The sequence below is a fragment of the Microcaecilia unicolor genome, chromosome 3 (assembly GCF_901765095.1).
Source record: "Microcaecilia unicolor chromosome 3, aMicUni1.1, whole genome shotgun sequence".
NCBI classification, from domain to species: Eukaryota; Metazoa; Chordata; class Amphibia; order Gymnophiona; family Siphonopidae; genus Microcaecilia; species Microcaecilia unicolor.
The window spans coordinates 197,645,344-197,666,392 of record NC_044033.1 but is presented as its reverse complement, the minus strand read 5'-3'; the positions used below and the strand labels follow the sequence as shown (position 1 = coordinate 197,666,392).

Genomic DNA, 21,049 nt, shown 5'->3' with positions numbered 1-21,049 from the left:
CGAGCGGAAGTTGTAGGGCGGAAGTGGACGAGCATGATGGCGCTGCTCCTGGGCGCCCGGTGGCGGCAGCGGCTCCCCAGCCCCGCGAGCTCAACCGAAGCGGGTAGTGGAGGTCTGTGGGCCAGGCTCCGGACCAGCCGCCTGGGTGAGTGTTACGGCGGGGAGGTGGCTGCCTGCTTGCGTTGACACATGCTTGAGCACCGGGTTGATCCTCTCCCTCTCTCTCCCCCGCAGGATCCTGGTGCAAGAACCTGTTGAGCGACTACGCCGAGGCCTGCAAGGACGTGGTTGTGGGTGCGAAGGAGCGTCCGGCCCGGGCCGCGCTGTATGTGTCGCTGCTGGCCGGGGTCGGCCTCTGCGCCCACGGCGCCCCTGGCCCCGGCTCCTTCGAGACGTGTCTGCTGGAGGCCTCAGGGACCCTGTTGCTGCTCTCCCCCTGGACCCGCAACGGCGTCTCGGACGGCCACGTACAGCGGCTGCTGCGGCTCCGCAACCAGGGCCGCCTTCGCCACTGCGGCCTGGGCTGCTGCTCGTTGGTCTACGAGGCGCCCTACCACCCCGACTGCGACCTGTACCAGGCCCAGTGCCGCCACCTAAAAGTCCGCTGGACCCAGTTTCCCGGCCGCGTCCTGGACGTGGGCTTTCTGGGCCGCTGGTGGCTGCTGCGCGCCAAGATGCGTGATTTCGACGTCAACGAGGAGGAATTCCAGCACTTGCCCGCGCACCTACGGAGCCTGTCTGCCCGGGACCTGCGCTCCGATCGCAACGAGAGGCTCTTCCTGGAGAAGTACGAGGCGGTGCCGCCGCTGACCGAAGAGCACCTCCGGCAGGCACAGGCTTAATGCCTGTCCTCCACCCCCCCCCCCCCCTCCTCCAGCACCGGACATCAGCAACGCCACCCACTCGCAGTGAGCCTCCTACAAGAAGGGACACAGAGAGCAAGGCTTCCCACTGCCGCTCATGTTTATAGAACGTCTGTGGGACTGATTCCCACCATATAAAGTCTGGTTACTCCTTATCCAGTCCTTTCTACTCCCTCTCCAGGGTTGACACTTTCTAGCCTAGCTTGCTTTCTGTGCCCTTACTTCCACACACCCTAGTAGCCTTTTTCCCTCTGCCTACTCTCTGACCCCTTCTAGGTCTTTCTAGATGTGCACCTGCGGGTTGGTGGTGTACATTTCTCCTCTGGGCCCCAGCAGATTGTATTGCTTTCAATTTTAGGCTGGCTTGGTGACCCAGGCAAAGCACTTTGTTTGTGCTGCCCTGAAGCCATCCCTCCATCATGTGGGAAGAGGAAGCAGCAAGCTGTGCTATTCTCTGTTGAACTGTGCAGTCGGTCTCAGAACAGCATAGGAAGAGGATGCAGCCCAGCATGCAGTCACACCTTTTCTTCTTGCATCATGATCACCTAGAAGGTGGCAGAGGTCTGTGACTTGGGGGCATCATTTTTCTAGGCATTGTGAGCTGCAATGCTGCTTCCTGTTCCTGTGCAAATTCTGCATTTTAAAGTTATACAGAATTCCTCCAGAAGTAGATTTGCTGGGGAAAGGAGGGGGCAGCCTTTAACAAGCAAGGTATCATTGAGGCAGTAGATTTAACAGGAAATGAGGTGCTCGGGTCTCACTGCCTACCTACAGCAATAATGAGTCTCCAAGCCCCAGAGTTCTCTGCCTATCTGTTCTGAGAATCTGCTGAAATCTTCTAGGGATCTGGAGCACTATGGTACACCAAGAGAAGCAACTTAAGAGTTTGGGCGCACATGTCTACTTTAGCTAAGGTAGATGGATGCCTGAATATCATCTCCAAGTGTTTCTTTCCCCTTGTCTGGAGACAGCAGAGAGGAAAAATGAAGACTGAACCCCTCTACACAGTGTTCAGTTCTTTGGGTTCCCCTGGATGACTTGTGTTTGACAGTGTATGGTACAGGCATGTCACATGCAGGAGATTTTTGCTGTATCTCGTATAAGACTCAGGGTCACACCTGCTGGGCGCTTGGGGTGGAACTTCCTTTCTGTGACTGCTAACAATGAGTTCTTATGTTTCAGTTGACAACTGCATCTCCCAGGGCACCCTAATGTCTCTCCTTGCAATCAGCTGCTCTCTTCCAAGGACTCTTTGTTCCTGGTATGCACGTTGGCACTTGGCAGTTTATTTTATTACGAGTTAAGGCGAGGTTTGCTAATTTCTCTGTTGTAAGGAAGGGCTGGTGGTTGCCCAGAACAGAACATTCTGACAGTGACAACATTGCCCTACCAGCAGTTCATTCTCTCCTTTCCTGACTGCGGTAAGAATTTGCTTTAAGCTCCTCACGTTTATTGGCAGTAGTTATCGGATTTTCTGAAGGGTTTTGCCCCTGTGCTCTTTGGAAAATGTATTTCATCATATGGAGACTTTTCCCACAGTGCTTTGGGGAGTGAGAAAGGAGATCAGGAAAGGGAAAACTATCCTTTCTAGTGGGATTTTAAATTTTCCAGAGAATTTGAATAAAGGGAGGTGGCTGGACACAGTATTTTCTGAGTGTTTCAGGGAGTCTCTTTTTGAGGGGGGGGGGGGGGTGCATGATGAGGGGATCACTTTACCTCTGCTGCTGTTGCTTCCTGGTATAGAGAGCTTTAGGAATTGGGGTCAGATGTAATCTGTTTCCATTTCACTCGAGTATTTAACTGTTTGTGACAAAAATGGCTTAAACTTAGCATTGCCTCCAAGCAATGCTTTAATTTAAATGGATTTTGCATTGCTAATGCTGGGAGGTAGGCAAAGGCCCTGAAGGTTTAGCTAAGGGTACAGTGGGGGAAATAAGTATTTGATCCCTTGCTGATTTTGTAAGTTTGCCCACTGACAAAGACATGAGCAGCCCATAATTGAAGGGTAGGTTATTGGTAACAGTGAGAGATAGCACATCACAAATTAAATCCGGAAAATCACATTGTGGAAAGTATATGAATTTATTTGCATTCTGCAGAGGGAAATAAGTATTTAATCCCTCTGGCAAACAAGACCTAATACTTGGTGGCAAAACCCTTGTTGGCAAGCACAGCGGTCAGACGTCTTCTGTAGTTGATGATGAGGTTTGCACACATGTCAGGAGGAATTTTGGTCCACTCCTCTTTGCAGATCATCTCTAAATCATTAAGAGTTCTGGGCTGTCGCTTGGCAACTCGCATCTTCAGCTCCCTCCATAAGTTTTCAATGGGATTAAGGTCTGGTGACTGGCTAGGCCACTCCATGACCCTAATGTGCTTCTTCCTGAGCCACTCCTTTGTTGCCTTGGCTGTATGTTTTGGGTCATTGTCGTGCTGGAAGACCCAGCCAAGACCCATTTTTAAGGCCCTGGCGGAGGGAAGGAGGTTGTCACTCAGAATTGTACGGTACATGGCCCCATCCATTCTCCCATTGATGCGGTGAAGTAGTCCTGTGCCCTTAGCAGAGAAACACCCCCAAAACATAACATTTCCACCTCCATGCTTGACAGTGGGGACGGTGTTCTTTGGGTCATAGGCAGCATTTCTCTTCCTCCAAACACGGCGAGTTGAGTTCATGCCAAAGAGCTCAATTTTTGTCTCATCTGACCACAGCACCTTCTCCCAATCACTCTCGGCATCATCCAGGTGTTCACTGGCAAACTTCAGATGGGCCGTCACATGTGCCTTCCGGAGCAGGGGGACCTTGCGGGCACTGCAGGATTGCAATCCGTTATGTCGTAATGTGTTACCAATGGTTTTCGTGGTGACAGTGGTCCCAGCTGCCTTGAGATCATTGACAAGTTCCCCCCTTGTAGTTGTAGGCTGATTTCTAACCTTCCTCATGATCAAGGATACCCCACGAGGTGAGATTTTGCGTGGAGCCCCAGATCTTTGTCGATTGACAGTCATTTTGTACTTCCATTTTCTTACTATGGCACCAACAGTTGTCTCCTTCTCGCCCAGCGTCTTACTGATGGTTTTGTAGCCCATTCCAGCCTTGTGCAGGTGTATGATCTTGTCCCTGACATCCTTAGACAGCTCCTTGCTCTTGGCCATTTTGTAGAGGTTAGAGTCTGACTGATTCACTGAGTCTGTGGACAGGTGTCTTTCATACAGGTGACCATTGCCGACAGCTGTCTGTCATGCAGGTAACGAGTTGATTTGGAGCATCTACCTGGTCTGTAGGGGCCAGATCTCTTACTGGTTGGTGGGGGATCAAATACTTATTTCCCTCTGCAGAATGCAAATAAATTCATATACTTTCCACAATGTGATTTTCCGGATTTAATTTGTGATGTGCTATCTCTCACTGTTACCAATAACCTACCCTTCAATTATGGGCTGCTCATGTCTTTGTCAGTGGGCAAACTTACAAAATCAGCAAGGGATCAAATACTTATTTCCCCCACTGTATATTTAATGCCTGTAATTTGACTCCTGGGTCAAGAAGTGAAATACAATAAACTCACATTTCCGGGATTAGTGGTAGTCTGTGCCTATTCTTGGGTGTTGGGTTCCCAGGTTCAGGGACCACGTTGGCACAGCACCATAATTGAGCCCAGAAATGTGAGTTAAATTTGCACCCTCTTTTTTTTTTTTTTTTTCTCTCCCAGGAGTGAAAGCAGAGGCTAAGCACTGGTGTACCTAAGTCAGGAGGACTTAGGATCCCCCGACCCACTGTGGATCGGTGGGATAACAAGCTGGACCACAGCTCATGAAAAGAGTTAGAGGCATATGTTAATATTACTTCCATTTCTATCCACTAATAGATAGGGACTTGACCTACATATTTGGCTTTTTTCCATCAGTACACGAGTGCACCAAACTTCACACGCCCCTTTACTCAGAAATGCCTTTCCTCAGCGACCCTCCAGACCGGTCAAGACGCGTGGGTTATGCACTCCTACCAGCAGAGGGAGACTGAGAAAACACTGAGCTTTTGATACTGTATATATAACCTGTGCAGTACACCCACTAGCCAGTATTTTCTCAGTCTCAGCAGAGGTAGAAGGACAGCCTGTGCAGTCTTCACTGGTCTGGTGAGGTAGTTTTCCTCATAGGAAGTAGAAAATTGGGTGGTTTGTTCCATTTTGGTTCATTCTGTGTCTCCCTGTACGTGGATAAAAAAAAAAAAAAGTGTGCTTCGGGGCCCTGGGTCCGGTGGGGCCCAGTGTTTTCCCTGGGGTGTTACACCTGTGTTGTGGGTCCCTCCCCCTAAGCTGCTCTCCATCTCTGTATAAGTGGCAGCTCTGTGCCTCGGCTGCTTTCTCTGGACTGGAGCCTTGAGTGCCTCACAATTGTCAGCTGCCAGCAGTGTTCTGGCCCTTTAAGAGCCTTTTATTATTTATTTAGTGCGGAACTGAAGAGGAATTCAGTTTCCCTGCACTAGACGGGAGAGCAGTGCGAAGTTGCTTGACAGGGTCAGGAATTAATTAGCGCAAAGGCGGACTGTGTGTGTGTTTGATTATGACCGGCAAGCTACTTCGTTGTCGCGCCTGTTCGCGGCGGGGGTTAGAGACGGCGGGCGGTCAGTGTCGCCTCTGTGGCGAGCCTAAACAGTCAATTTCGGCTCCCCCCGTGTTGGCCGCGGAACTTCCGACGGGATCGCCGGTTTTGGTGTCAGCGGGATCGCAGGCAGGCGCGATGTCGGCGGTTGCAGTTTCGGCGGGAACGGCCGCCATTTTGAATCCGCTGCGATCAGCAGATGCGCTGATTGTGGGGCCAGCTTCCTCCGGTTTAGGCCAGAAAGTTCCCTCGGAGGGCTCAGGATGTGTCGGTTTTCCTCCAGATTTTGTATGGTCTCTGTTCCAGGCCTGGAAGGCCGGGCCTCCTCAGGTGGAGGAGGGGCATGGCTCTATATTAACGAAAAGACCAAGATTGGAATGGTCAGAAGAAGGGGACTGTTTGTCTCAGCTGGGTTCGGAAGAACCAATAGGGATTGAGGAGAAGGGAGAGGGGTTTGAAGACTCTCTTAACCTGATTGAGGCCTTACCTGGGGAGGACCCCTCGGTTGTCAGAATCTTCCATAGGGATGAGCTTGCGGAGCTCATAGACTAAGTCACGGTGACACTTAAGTTTGAGCCTGAGGTGCCCGTGGGTGAATCGGGGCAGGACCCTTTGGTAAAGGGTATTCACAGTAAGGCGCGGTCCTTTCCTATGAACAAGGACCTCCGGGAGATGATTTCCCAGGAGTGGAAGTCACCGGATGCTCCATGCAAGGTCTATAAGGCAATGGCGCGGCTCTATCCTCTTCCTCAGCAGGACAAAGATTCCTTGAAGGCCCCTACGGTGGATGCAGTGGTTACAGCTGTGACTAGAGCGACGGCTATCCCGGTAGACGGCGGAGCCGCTCTCCGCGACCCCCAGGATAGGAGGATTGACGCCTTCCTTAAGCGTACTTTTGATTTGTCGGCGCTCGCGCTCCAGGCCTCGGTATGTGGGGGCCTGGTGGCCCGAGCATGTTTTCGCTGGGCCGAGAAACTCCTTGATGAGTCAGTAGAGGTTGGGGCCTCCGGAGTTCAGGAATTAGCCAAGCTCGAGATGGGTTCGTCTTTCTTGTCGGATGCCCTTTATGATTTATTGAGGGCGCCCGCCAAGAACATGGCTATGATAGTTGGAGCGCGTAGGGCCCTATGGCTAAGAGGTTGGGTCGCGGATGCAGCTTCTAAAGCGAAGTTGTGTTCTCTGCCATTTAAGGGAACCATGCTCTTTGGAGAGGATTTGGACAATTTGGTGAAAGGCCTTAGTGATGCTAAGATTCCTCGCCTGCCGGATTTACGTCCCAGGTCGGGCACCAGAGGGGTGTCTTCTCGTGGTCGTTTTGCTGAGGCCCGCCGGTATAGGCCGGGACGGACTAGTGGGGCTTTTAGAGGACGTTTTTTTCAGCGCACCCAGTCCTTTCGAGGGAATCGTCGCGGAGGGCGTGACTTTGCCGCGAGAGGACAGGTGTCCGGACGGAATGTGCAATGAAGGTGTGCGGACCCAGGCTCTGGTGCGAGTAGGAGCTCGGCTGAGTCAGTTTTATCAGAGCTGGGTCCAAATCACGTCCGATCGGTGGGTTCTCGAGGTGATTCGAGATGGTTATGCGCTGGAATTCGAAGAGTCGCCTTCCGAGAGGTTTCTGGAGTCCCCATGTCATTCAAGAATCAAGAAAGCAGCAGTTCGAGACACGTTGCGTCGCCTTCTGGCCCTGGGAGCAGTGGTTCCTGTTCCTCCAACGCAGAGATGCTTAGGGTGCTATTCGATCTATTTTGTAGTACCAAAGAAGGAGGATGCCTGGCGTCCGGTGTTGGATCTCAAGGGAGTCTATTCAGCGCTCAAGGTTCCCTCTTTTCGCATGGAGACGTTGCGGTCCGTTATTGTCGCGGTGCGGCAGGGAGAGTTTCTGACGTCGCTGGATTTGACGGAAGCTTATCTTCACATTCCCATTCGGACGGCGCATCAGCGTTTTCTACGCTTTGCGGTCTTAGGAAAGCATTTTCAATTTTGTGCTCTTCCCTTCGGGCTAGCAACAGCTCCCCGCACCTTTTCCAAGGTGATGGTAGTAGTGGCGGCGGCTTTGCAGAGACAGGGCGTTTTGGTGCACCCGTATGGACGATTGGTTGATTCGGGCCAAGTCTCAGGCGGAGAGCGAAGTGGCTACAGCGCGGGTGGTAGCCTTGCTGGAATCGCTTGGTTGGGTAGTGAACCACAGCAAGAGCCATCTCGTCCCGACCCAATCCCTCGAGTATCTAGGAGTGCGCTTCGAGACGCTCAACGGTCGGGTGGTGTTGCCGACTCTTCGGATCCGCAGGTTACAGGATCAGATTCGTCACTTCCTGGCGGGAGACAGACCGACAGCGCGTGCTTACTTTCAGGTTTTGGGCATGATGGCAGCGACTATAGAGGTGGTGCCCTGGGCCAGAGCGCACATGCGGCAGTTACAGTCGGCACTTCTCAGTCGGTGGTCTCCTCAATCGCAGGGGTTGGAGATGCGTTTGCCTCTGACTGCTCATCCGCGTCTCAGCCTCCATTGGTGGCTAGACGCTCGAAACCTAGTGAAGGGAATGCCATTGGAAGCTCCAGAATGGGTAATTCTCACCACGGATGCCAGCCTGTCCGGTTGGGGGGCTCATTGTCTCGGTCAGGTGGCGCAGGGACGGTGGTCTCAGGAGGAAGCCCAGTGGTCCATCAACCGGTTGGAGACACGGGCCATTCGTTTGGCTCTTCAGTATTTACAGACGCTACTTCAAGGCAGGGCTGTCAGAGTTCTCTGCGACAATGCCACGGCTGTAGCTTACGTCAATCGGCAAGGGGGCACAAAGAGTCGAGCGGTCGCAGAGGAAGCAGAGCTGTTGTGCCAGTGGGCAGAACTTCATCTTCAGGCCTTGTCGGCAGCTCATGTGGCCGGGGTGGACAACGTAGACGCCGATTATCTCAGCAGGCATACTCTAGACCCCGGGGAATGGGCGCTTCATCGCTCGGTTTTCAATCGCATTGTGTCAGTGTGGGGGATGCCTGTGATGGATCTCATGGCAACGGCGGGCAATGCGCAAGTGCGGCGGTTCTTCAGTCGCAGAAGAGACCCGCGGTCGGAAGGGATCGACGCCCTGCTGCTACCGTGGCCTCAGGAGTTGCTGTACGTGTTCCCTCCGTGGCCGTTAGTGGGGAGAGTAGTTCAACGCATCGAACGTCACCCGGGGCGGGTGATTATGATAGCTCCAAATTGGCCGCGTCGCCCATGGTACGGAGACCTAGTCCGTCTGGCGGTGGCGGATCCCCTGCCATTGACAGAGACAGTGTTGTTGTGTCAAGGTCCCATCAGTCTCCCAGATCCGGCTCAGTTCTCGCTTATGGCTTGGCTCTTGAAAGGAGCAAGTTGAGGAAGAAGGGTTTTTCTTCCAGAGTTGTTGCTACGATGTTGAGTTCCCGGAGGCAGTCCACTTCACTGGCGTACGTTCGAGTCTGGAGGCTTTTTGAGCACTGTGGCCTGGCTCGGAATTTGAGGGCTATACATGCTTCGGTCGCGGATGTGTTAGAATTTTTGCAGGATGGTCTGGACAAGGGGCTGGCCTTGTCTACTTTGAAGGTTCAGGTGGCAGCATTGTCCTGTTTTCGTGGCAAGGTTCAAGGTAAGTCGTTGGCTTCGTCTTCGGATGTGATTCGATTTTTGAAGGGAGTGAAATTGCTTCGGCCTCCGCAACGCCGGCTCGTTCCTCCGTGGGATTTGAATCTGGTTTTGGAAGCGTTAATTCGACCTCCGTTTGAGCCTTTGGCTTCGGCTACGGACAAGGATCTAGCCTTAAAGACAGTGTTTTTGGTAGCCATTTCATCAGCGCGCAGAGTTTCGGAGCTCCAGGCGTTGTCTTGTAGAACGCCCTTCTTGTCTTTTTCCAAGGAAAGGGTTTCCCTGCGTCCGGTGCCCTCCTTTTTGCCCAAGGTAGTCTCCGACTTTCATGTGAATCAGGTCATTTCTCTGCCAGTATTAGGGAATCTAGCTGGAGACTCGGAGCAGCGTCGTCTGGCGAAGTTGGACGTGAAGCGAGTGTTGCGGTGTTATCTATCTAGAACTCGAGGGTTCAGAACTTCTGATCGGCTGTTCGTTCTTTTTGGCGGTTCTAAAAAGGGAGCAGCTGCGTCCAAGGCAACGATAGCTCGGTGGTTGAAGGAGGCGATTGCGTCTGCTTACGTTTTGAAGGGTCGTGCGGTACCTAAGGGTTTTTCGGCTCATTCCACCAGGGGAGTAGCAGCCTCTTGGGCGGAAAGTAGTATGCTTCCTCCTCTAGAGATTTGTCGGGCGGCAGTCTGGTCCTCTCTGCATTCGTTCGTTAAACATTATCGGATTGATGTTCATGCTAAAGAGGAGGCAGGTTTTGGGGCTGCTGTGTTGACCTCTGGCCTAAGGGGGTCCCACCCGTAGAGATTTACTGCTTTGGTACGTCCCACGCGTCTTGACCGGTCTGGAGGGTCGCTGAGGAAGGTGAAATTAGATCTTACCTGCTAATTTTCTTTCCTCTAGACCCTCCAAGACCGGTCAAGAGCCCGCCCGGTGGTTTTCTGTAGGCCAGGAGGTAGACTTTAGTAATTGGATATCTCTTGGCAGCTGATGATTGTAGTTTACATAATTCAGACTCTTAGGTTTTTCAGATGATTGTTACTATGAGTCTGAGTCAGGTGTGGTTGGATGGCCCACCTATGGAAGCACTAACAGAATTCAGTGAGTAAAACAGTTAAAAAGAACATACAGTGGTTCTTCCATTTGGCATTGTCCACGTACAGGGTTGATAGTTTTGTTTAGTGTTTTAGTTTCTCTGCTTTGTTAAGGTTATACTGGCTAGTGGGTGTACTGCACAGGTTATATATACAGTATCAAAAGCTCAGTGTTTTCTCAGTCTCCCTCTGCTGGTAGGTGTGCATAACCCACGCGTCTTGACCGGTCTGGAGGGTCTAGAGGAAAGAAAATTAGCAGGTAAGATCTAATTTCACCTTTCTCACTGCATCATGAGTTAACTTTTGTTTAATGCATGATTTAAATAAAATACCTTAAGCATGCATCTTGATAGTCTTTATGGGGAATTTTATTGGGGGGGGATGTGTTTTTATTGGTGACAACCTTATAAAAACTTAGTTCACATTAACAATAACAACTGTACATGATTAATCAACATTAAATCAGATGAAATAGTAAGTATATACTAAATTAGTCCCCCACCTCATTTTATGTTAAGTTTCTTTTGTGGGGTAATTTGTGCTACTTAATATCCCAGCATCTTTTGCTTGTGTCTTCAGGACTCTGAAGTGATTGCTGCCAGAATGGCCTCAAGGGCACCAGCAAAGGGATTATCTTTGGTAGGGTCTTATCCGTTCAGCACGACTGCCAGCGAGGGGAGCATTACAGAGAAAGGGGTGAGTTGGCAAGATCCTGGGCAAAGTGCCACCTTCAGGTGTTTCATTCCTGTACTGGCACTGCCCATGTTTTCTAGTAGGCTTCAGTGAGAGGTTCACTACCACCTGAAAGGTTTCAGAGTCTCATCCCTGAAAATGCCCTGCAGGGCTCTCCTATGATAGAAGCAGCTCTTTGAAGCTACCTTTGATACCCTGATCTCCACCTTAGGGCTATTCCCATCCAAGGGCAGGAGTTGAAGCTGAGTGCTAGCTTAGAGCAGGAAAGATTAGGTGAATGTTTTGATAAGGGCTGCTGGGTTTATCTGAAGCCACCAGGTAACTGTTCTGTCTTTTCAGAGTAGTAGAAAACTACAGAATTTTTCACTTCAAGGCAGTCCTGGAGTGCATTTGTTCTCTGTTCTGCTGAGTGAATTGTAAAATGCCCTTACTATCCTGTTTTGCTGATTGCACACCCTTATTCTGTACTGGGGAAAGAGGTGTTTGTTCCATCAATCTTTCTATATTTTTACCTAGTCTTTTCTCCTGTGATTGTTTTGGGGAGAGTTCTGTAACCATAATTTTCTGCAGCACAAGACTATGAGGCTGCTTTTTGGGTGGATGAGGGTTATAGTGATGGGGTGCTTTTGGTGGTGGTGGTGGGGGGGTGATTTTCTCTTTATCTTACTATGTGTGTTTATTTATTTATTTATTTTTTGGGGGGTATAGAAAAATGTAAATGCTGAAAAGAGAAGTAAGGCCATGGCAAGTGGGAGCCCAGCTGTCTGGAGCTTCAAGGGACTGTTGGCAGCACAGAGACTCACCAAGAACTTAAAGGTACAGGAACTCATGGGGGAGGGGATATTGTTGGGACATCTTTGAAAAACCAGTACATTTTGGCGGTGGCAGTTCCCCTGTGCAGGGAGCTAATCTTCACATGCAGCTGGCTGATGACAGCACTTAGAGAGCACCATCAATTGCAAGCAGATACTGCCTTTAGGAGGGAAATTATAACCAGAATGAATTCTTTGCTTTCAGGAGAGGAGGATGCTGAAGCTGGGCTCTGAGAGACAATGCGTGAGCATTGTAGCACCTCAGGTAATGGCTGTTATCTGGCTTAACAATCTATATAAGATGATAATAGGAGGACATGCTGGGGCAACTTCTACTGCAGGCCTTGCAGTGAACACCATTTGCTAGCTAGGGAAGAGAGAGATCCTGAGGGTGGGAGAGTCGCAGTCCTCAGCACCTTCCAGTGATGCTGACTGGTGTCTTCCTTGGAGAGGAAGTATCTGCCTTTCTCCTGGTACCCCATCACTGCATGTCCAGAGGTAACAGATACTGCAAGAAAGGGGGGGGGGGGGTCATACCGCTGTCTCAATGCAGAGGAACAAGTAAATTTGCCATCGATAAATGTTAGTTGACACCTATGAAGAGTCTGTACAAACGAGTGTGTGTACTCGCCAGAAAGTGCCTTTCATCAAAACATTTAACAAGTTTAAACATGAAACTCTCCATTCAGTTTGCCTTGCCTTGGCATCCATGGCAGACTGAAAATGTTTGCACCACTATTAATCATCGTAGAACAGTTCAGTGGCTTAACCTCCCTGCTACGTTATGGAAAGTGTCCACTAGTAGGCAGCAAATGCAAGTAGTAGGAACATAAAAAGCAAGTTTTAAAATGTCCTTCCTGCGCGCTCCCCCCCCCCCCCCCCCCCCACCACACACACACACTTTCCAGGCAGATGGATAACATTTAGAGGTGAGTGCCCCTGTGAAAGGAGATGTGCATTTCCAGTTTGTACTCAGGTTTTCTGTAATTTTGAACTTCTTGGGTGATGGATGAGGAGAGAATCATGGGCAGTGTGCTGTAAGGATCAGCCCTCCACATGGCTAGGATTGTGTTAAGGCACGTGAACTGCAGGAGAATCTGATGTTTAGCTGGGATACAGATGGTGCCCCTGTGCCCTTCTGCACGCTTCTGTTCTTTTCTCCCTAACCCAAAGGTTTTTATGTTCTGGTGATGGCTGCTCTTGACCCCATTCTTTGAACTTGCTCCAGTTCTTGTGGTAAATTACTGCTCCGAGATCTGATTTCTCAGTGACTCCCACTGGTGCCCTGCTCCGGAGCCCTGGAGTGGCATCTGCCCATTGAAAGCTGTGACTTTTTTTTCCCCCCTATATTACAGTATATCAACCAATGCAAGTTTGACAGTGTTGCTCCTCCGGATCTTCATTGGTTATCTGTTAATATGCGTATTAAGTTTACGTTGGCTTGCTTAGTTTTTAATTATGTACCATGGTTTTAAAATTTTGGGAGGAATGAATTTAATAACACTATTGCATGGTGCTAATCAGTTTTACTACATTTTCCAGTAGTAACTAAATTGCAATTGGTCAAACATCATTATCCTATACAATACCAGATGGTAGAAATCTAGAACTTATCACTTAGATTCTGTAGAAATTTCCGTTTCAGGAAAAAATCTAAAAAAAAATTTTTGACCTCTTGAACTCACTAATTGTTTATATTGCCCCTGATGTAATTTTTTTTTCCAGAGCATACTAGTTTGGCTGTGTTTTATTATTATTGATTGTCTTCGGTTGTAATTCCTGGCTATATTGGTCTGGTCTTTTATTAATGGAATCTGCCCTGAAGTTAGTGGCAGAATAGAAGACCCGGTATAACAAATCTTTAAATTTGGCCAAAATTTGGGGGGGGGGGGGGGGGGGGGGGTTACTAAATTACTTGCTATTCCTGCTTATAGACATAATTCTTGTTTTCTGCAAAATTTACAAATAGGATACCCTTCACTTAGATATGTCCATTTATGAGAACTTGTTCATATTTCAAGGTGCAATAATCTGGAATTCTTTGCTTCACGAACTAAGACCAATTCCATACTACACATGTTTTAGAAAGGCTTTGAAAACATATTTGTTTGAAAACTATTGTGATTATGAATTTGCTGTTGATTATACATCCCTCGGATGTTGAGGTCATTTTCTGAGTGTTAACTGCTACAAATCCTGCGTGGAAATGTGGACAGTGTATGAAACAGAATATGCAGGGATGAGTGAGCATCAGTGCTCACCTCTTTCTTGTGAATAATTATGTTTCTGTTTCCTACCTTACCCCTTTTTGACCCCTTGGTAGTTTGGCTGGCTGTCTGCACCAACCCACCACCTCCTCACTGAAAACACCAACATAAATATCCCAAAATGGTTCTGGACATAGGGGTATCCTGATCAGTGCTATAAAGTTTGCAAAATCCCCAAATGTACCATCCTTGCCTGCAAGAGAGAGAGGGTCTAGTCTGTTCAGCATTGCTCTTGTACATAGCCTCATGTGCATTGAGGGGTCTTTTTTCCTCTTCATCCATGGTAAAAGCTGGAAACAGCTCAGGCTGCTGGTTTGACTAGAATCTGGGTCTGGGCTTTGTTCAGTAGCTGCTCACAATCAGCTCTTTCACGGAGGCTTCTACAAATACTTTTGAGGCACTTACTCGGTGCTTCTCAAAACCTCTCTAGGTGTCGCACCCGGCCAGTTCTGTTTTCAGGATGGCCACAGCGAATGTGCATCAGGTAATTTTGCACTGACTGGCGATTCACTGTATGCAAATAACTCATGCATATTTTTTTGTGGTAATGTAGAGAACCCAGCTGGATAAGTGTGCCTCCAGGAGAGGATTGAGCAGCCTGAATTACTTGGGTGGCAAAATGAGTTTCACAGGCATTAAGCCTGGTCCTCGAAGGCTGTATATGAGTCAGGCTTTCAGGATATCCCTGCTGCAGCCCTTGCACACCCGGTGCTAAGCGCTAGAAAAGATGGCCAGATTAAACTCCTTTAAGATTTCCTCCTGACTATTGAATCCTTTCATTCCAGGTGCCTGCTTTTGCCTCTAAACCGAACCACAAGATCCGGCTCTCCGCCCTGCAGAAGCTGTTAGAAGAATATTTGCCCCAGAAGCTGGCCGACGTAACCTATGGACCCAAGCTTGGTTCAGAGTTGACTAAGCAAGTGGCGGAGGAACTCAAGCAAATGGTGAAGTCGCTGGTGCCACTGCGGTACAAAGTTCTGATCTTTGTGGCCTTGGCAGAGAAGGGTCAGGAGGATCTGCTGGTGGTGAGCCGCTGCTTGTGGGACCCTCATGCGGACAGCTGTGTATCGCACAACTACACTAACGGCAGCCTCTGCTGTGTCGCCTGTGTCTTTATATTGTATTGTGAATGAGGTCTGTCCTGTCTTCAACATCAGACTTCAAAAAAGCACAATTCTCAGCACACCTCTTGTCACTGATTCAAAATACACACACTGCTATATCGTCTTCTGAAATAAGATTTTAAAAGGTACATTGGGTGACTGTTCATGGAGTTTTAGAGTATTAAGCCCAGATTTTAGTGTCGTGGATGAATAGTGAATGCTTTTTAGTATGAAGTAATGGAATGATGTCTCTCCGATAGTTCATGCATGCAAGAATGCAGAAGCGATTTCAGCCAGCTTGCTGATCTGGAATATTTCTGGATTTGCTTCCGTCCCTCGTTTCAGCTGGGACAGTAAATTGTGAAGGAAGGCTTGGTAAACCCCATTGAAGCCTGCTTTTGACTAAGCTGTAAGACTTGTCTAACAGTTTGCTTCTGCTATACTAAACAAAAAAAGTTTTACAGGAGCAGCAGTGTGCATTCTGCATATTCTGTATTTTTTTCTTTAGTTTCTGATTTTTCTGTGCCATCTTATTTTTAAATAAATATTTAGCTTTATCTTGTGTTCAGGATTATTTCCTGTTCTGCCTCTCTCTTTACGTTCCAGTCAACAATCATTATTGTGTGTACTGCCCTCTGCATTCTGGAAGGTAACATTGTGGAACCTACACTTGAATAATTTACCAACTCTGCTAGATACAGAATTGTCTCTTTCCTCATTTAAATCTTAAGATGCATCTGTTTGTCTGCTTTTCACTGATAGTTATTTTTCATGTATTTATTTATTTTGATTGCTCTGCTAAGAGTAATGGAATGTTAGGTATTATTAGAAAAGGAATGGAAAACAAAATGAGGACATTATAATGCCTTTGTATTGCTCCATGAAGTTACTGCGCCTCGAATAGAATGTGTAGTTCTTGTCACCACATCTCAAAAATTATATGGTGGAATTAGAAAAGGCACAGCAGCGGTCAACGAAAACAATAAAGGGCATGAGATGACTTCGCTATGACAAAAGGCTAAAGTGGTTAGGGCTTTTCAGCTTGGAGAAAAGACAGCTGAGGGGGGAGATATGATAGAGGTCTAAAATAATGAGTGGAATGGAACAGGTAGACGTAAATCTATTGTTTACTCTTTCCAAAACTAGGACTAGGGATCATGCAATGAAATCACAAAGTAGTATGTCTTCACTAAAAATGTAATTAAACTCTGGAATTTTTTGCCTGAGAATGTAGTTAAAAGTTAGCTTAGTGGGGTTTAAAAAAAAGGTTTGGATAACTTCCTAAAAGAAAAGTCCATAAACCATTATTAAAATAGACTTGGGCAAAATCCACTGCTTGTTTCTAGAGTACTGGTTTGGGATCTTGCTAGCTACTTGTGAACTGCATTGTTCACTGGGAAACAGGATCCTGGGCTTGATGCACCTTTGGTCTGTACCACTTTTAGCCTAAGATCCTAAGAGATGCAGTAGGTTAGTCAGTCTACTAGTATCTATATTTATCATATCTCTGTTTTGCTTTTATACTTATCAAATGTACTATGTGTTGAATACTTTTGATGGCATCACCCTAAGTGTTTAATCAAGTATAAACAAGCTTGAACTTATTTACCAGTATGCAAATGAGCTTGTTATTGGGGGCTTACCGTTACCCTTCCAGGTTAGTTTCTAAACCCCTTCCTCCTGAAACCGGCCATGGAGGGGGGTGGGGGTTGTTGTGGTCAGATGGTCTGTCTGGTTTGGAACAAGACCTCTTGGGCTTGGAGAAGTGGCAGCTGAGAGAGGACAGAAGTTTATAAAATCCTGCATGGATGAAAGAAAGAGGTAAATAGGGAAGAGTTGGTTAGTCTTTCAAGTAGTACTAACATGTAAACAAACCAGTAGTAAAAGCAAAGTTACCTGTAAACAGTGTTCTCTGAGGACAATAGGATATGTATTTGTATCTCAGAACCACCTGTTCAGGAAAAACTGGTGGAACAGCCACAGAGGGATGTTATGGTTTCAGTTCTTTTCTTGATGAAGTCCTTGTCTTCCTCTATTTTTTCACCTTAGCAAGAACCAGCGGCCAGTTTTTCCTGAACTGGTTCTAGGTGTGACACAAATGGAGAAGGTAGTATCCTACTTATTCTTGAAGAAAGCATTTCTCACTTAATGTGTTATGTAATTTTGTTAGAAATAGTCATAGCTTGTTTCAAAAAATGTTTAGACAAGAAAAAGTACCAAACCTAATATTTGCCATGCGCTCATGGGCAATACAGTTTATCCCCTAATCAGCATGACAAAAGTCTGTGACCAAGCAGGGTGCCCTGGACTGACCACGGTTGGAAATAAGAGCTTGAATCTGATCCAGTGTGGCACATTTTTTTGTTATCGAGTCATGTCCCCACCCCCCATTGTTGGTGCAAGGGTTGCATTTCTAAAGCAGTGATGAGCACCGGTGCCTTTCAAGCTGAGCTGGAACTGGATCTCTCAGAATGCACGGAGGAAACACATGGCCAAGTGCACGGTCCTAGCGCGGAGATCTGCTGCTACCTCCCTTCCCCTGCTCCTTTGGTGCAGTCATCTTCTCTCCCATTTTCATTCTCCCTTCGCCGCAGTGGAGCCGCCAGTGCGCAATCGCACGCTGACCCGGGCCGGCCTCTCTGAGCGCGCGCCCGCCCTCCCACTCCCACCCCTCTTCTCGTGCATCTCGTTCGAGCAGCTGCAGCCTAGGGAGCCGGCGGAGAACTGCGCGAGGCTGGTAGGAAGAGGGCGGGGTCTGTTCGATTCACAGCGGAGGCGTGGCCTGCCAAGCCGGCTCCTTGGACGGCTAGCGGGACAGGAGGGGGAGGAACCGGGGCGGAGCCTAGGGGGCTGAATCCTCTGGTCGGACAGCAGGGGGCGGGGCCCGGCGGGCGCAAGAGAGGAGCCGGCCGGGGGCGGGGCCTGCGAGCGGCAGACGGACGGTAGTGGCTCTTTGTTCGCGCAGGGCTTGTAGTGGCGGCGACCGGCAGAGGGACGGGGAGGAGTGAGGCAGAGGAAGGGGGCGGGGGCACCTCCGCGGCTCGGACGGTAAGTGTGCGAGCGGCCGTCCCGTCTCCTGGCTTTGAATGAAAAGGGGCTGAGGACAGAGCGGGGGCTCGGGCGAGAGCACCGGAGCGCGCGGAGCTACGGAGGCGCAGGACGATCAATAAGGCTCTGCCGCTGCGCGCGCGCGCTTGTTGCCTGAGCCTCGATCCCTGATATTTAAAGGGAGAGGGGGAGGAGCAGCAGCGTGGGTTCCCGTGGGAAGGAAGGAGGGAGGTGATGTGCGATGCACCATCTGCTTGTACGGTCTGTCTTGATACAGACAAAGGCAGCGCAACTCCCTCCCCATTTCCTGGGCTGGGGTCTCTCTTCCCTCCTTAGCACTAGGATGCATCACTCTTAGATATTGTATTGCACAGTCGAGTTTGTTCCTTTTGCCCCTCCTTTCTTTGTGTTGCATGGGTAGGTAGGGAAGGGGGCTTCAACATTTATTCTTACCAAACCCCACAAGAATGAGTTGTAAAGTTTTGGGAGCGTCCACGCTGTCTATTCACATTGTTCATTGATTGGCGGGTCTGCGATTTCCTCCCCCACCACCACGCTGAGACATTTAAACCCAGCAGGACTGGTGGTACTGCCAAGTAGCACTGAAAGTGGTTCAGGGACAAAATCCTACTTGCTTGGAGGGAGGGATGTTCTCTCTGTTGTGTTGCTTTTTAGGAATGTAGGTTTCTCTGGATGAAAGTGGAAAGGCAGGTACATGAGCTTTTGAGGCTCTTCCCTGGTTGTGTATGCCTGGAGATGGGTATGGGTTGGCACTGGACTATCTTATTACTGCAATGGTCAGAAGATGGGGGTGGGGATGGAATTTGATATGCTGCCTTTCTGTGTTTACACTCAAAGCAGTTTACATTTTCTTTATAAGCATTTTCTTTTTGTACCTGGGGCAATGGAGGGTCAAGTGACTTGCCCAGAGTCACACGGAGCTGCAGTGGAAATCAAACCTGGTTCTCAGGCCACTGCACTAAGATATGGAGGGCCACACTGATTCGTTTTCTCCAGGACTGATATAGCTACCAGAAAACACTGCTCATTTAAAAGGAAAACCACTCCGGAAGTTACAGGGAGAGGATAAGAGCATTTCTCTTTGTGGAGATCATTCCTTTCATGTGTGAATCATTCTGGAACTGTGTGATAGTTACAACTAGGGAGCCGGTGGGTGAGGCACATCTAAATATATATTGCCCTTCTAAAGTGTCCTGGGCGCAATCCAGTAAAAAGAAAAAAAAAGACAATTGTGTTTTGTAGTCTTTCTTCCTCCCACCCCAACCACAGCACAGCAACTGTAGGGAGAAACAAAATGGGGCTGGATACCATCAGATTACCCACAAAACTTTGCATTTGCTCTTTCAAAAAATATGTGAAATAAGTAAATCTCCTTTTAGTTTAAGAAATCCACCACATAATCTAATTAAAGTTTTGGGGTCATACTTCTAGGGTGTGCAAGACATGCTTGAAAAAATGCACTGAGATGAATGAGAGAAAAATTCTGAGAAACGAGAAAGATCCTGCTGTGGGGGGACAGAATACTGATCTCTCTAAATCCAGAGATGGGCTTGATGTGTCAGTTTTATGGTTTTGTACTTTTTAACAAGTCCTTATACATCAAAGTTGGCTGCTGATTGAAAACTCAGCTCCCCCTATCTTTTACATGACACTATGAAAATGGAATTAAGTTGTGATGCAAGGATGTGATAGAGGGTAGTCTGTTGTATGGAAGATGCCAGTGCTGAGTGGCAATTTCTGCCTTTCTTAATCCTGTTGGGGCGGAGGTGTGGTCCTTTGCTTTTTGTGGCTTCCAGGCAGTTTGATTGCTGCCCCTGCTACAAATAGTGATGCTCTCCTGGGGGGACGTGGGGAGGACTGGAAAAGGCAGAAAAATATTAAATAGGGGTGATTTCTCTCAACACTGGGAGAAGTGATAAGGAGGTTGGGTTCTAGAAGATGTGCAGTTGCTTGTTGGGGGATCAGACAAAGGTACTAGCAGAGTTGAATGAGGGCTTGTTTGCTATTGCAGGAGTTGGTTTTGAATGTTAAAAAAACAAAAACATGGAGAGATCATTTGTGATTGAATAGGACTCAGATAGCTTTCCAGTGGGAGACATTTTTGTTAGTAGAAGAATTGTGGTATTTACAATATTGTTTGGGCAACAGATTAAACAGACTATACACTTAGGGGTAAATATTCAGCTGGTGGGTTTTTTTTTTTTAACTGCTGTTGGCTTTATGCCCAGATATTCAGTGCCAGGCCATGTCCAGTCACCGTGTGGGCAGGTGGCAGGCATTTAACTGGTCAAAGATAGGACCACTCTTTATGCAGTCCTATTGGCTAACTTAACCAGTTAGTGCTGACTCTGCCCCTGGACTGCCCACTGAATACTGGTTTTGGCTGAGGCCAAGGGTGGGCAACATTTATACATAGAGGGCCACATGAATGTCAGCACTATCCCTAGTGGGCTGCAACATTGTGTAATATCGGAACTGGAAATGCACAGAGCTCCATAGATCTTCTGTGATAAATAAATAAGCAAATCCTATATAATAAAAAGCACCGCCAGCGTTCTGAAGCTGACTCCGTGAAAGTGAAGCCTTGAAGCATTCGTGCTCCTGCTGTATCCATCTTCTGAATTGATGTCACGTACTTCCGGGTTCGTCACAAGCAGCAGTTACCAATTACTGGAAGGGAACACTGCAGAGTTGCCAGGCCATGGAATGCGATGTCCCTCCCTTCCTTCCAGTTCCAGGCCCCCTCCCTCCAAATTTTAAAAGTCATCTTCACTTACCAAGTCGAGTTTACAGCGGCCGGCAGCAGCGGTAAAAGGCATGCAGGCTCGGCCCTTCTCTCTCAGCTCTGGTTCCACCCTTGCGGAAACAGGAAATGAAGGCAGGACCAGAGCTGAGAGAGAAGGGCTGAGCTTGCACGCCTTTTACCGCTGCTGATGGCCGCCATAACCTCGACT

General features: G+C 48.5%; 3 protein-coding genes across 6 annotated transcripts in view; all 3 read left to right on the top strand.

Moving 5' to 3' along the window:
* The first annotated feature begins 23 nt into the window (after positions 1-23).
* TIMM29 (translocase of inner mitochondrial membrane 29) lies at positions 24-866 on the top strand. Its single transcript, XM_030197016.1, has 2 exons — positions 24-145; positions 235-866. Exons 1-2 carry the CDS (start codon positions 34-36, stop codon positions 840-842), a joined length of 720 nt encoding a protein of 239 aa, XP_030052876.1. The 5' UTR covers positions 24-33; the 3' UTR covers positions 843-866.
* A 20-nt stretch (positions 867-886) lies between these two features.
* Positions 887-15,583, top strand: LOC115466045 (tctex1 domain-containing protein 1-like). 4 transcript variants are annotated; one of them, XM_030197018.1, is made up of 5 exons: positions 887-2,124; positions 10,731-10,847; positions 11,553-11,660; positions 11,862-11,921; positions 14,709-15,583. In XM_030197018.1, exons 2-5 carry the CDS (start codon positions 10,755-10,757, stop codon positions 15,054-15,056), a joined length of 609 nt encoding a protein of 202 aa, XP_030052878.1. In that variant the 5' UTR covers positions 887-2,124; positions 10,731-10,754; the 3' UTR covers positions 15,057-15,583. The 4 variants fall into 4 exon arrangements, with proteins under 4 accessions (XP_030052878.1, XP_030052880.1, XP_030052879.1 ...); XM_030197017.1 differs by having other exon boundaries at positions 889-2,284; XM_030197020.1 differs by lacking the exon at positions 10,731-10,847.
* Positions 15,584-18,013: 2,430 nt separating this feature from the next.
* SMARCA4 (SWI/SNF related, matrix associated, actin dependent regulator of chromatin, subfamily a, member 4) overlaps positions 18,014-21,049 on the top strand; it is a 63,861-nt gene continuing 60,825 nt past the window's right edge. The window contains 1 exon segment of the mRNA XM_030197015.1: positions 18,014-18,074. The gene's annotated coding sequence lies outside the window, so the exon portion shown is untranslated.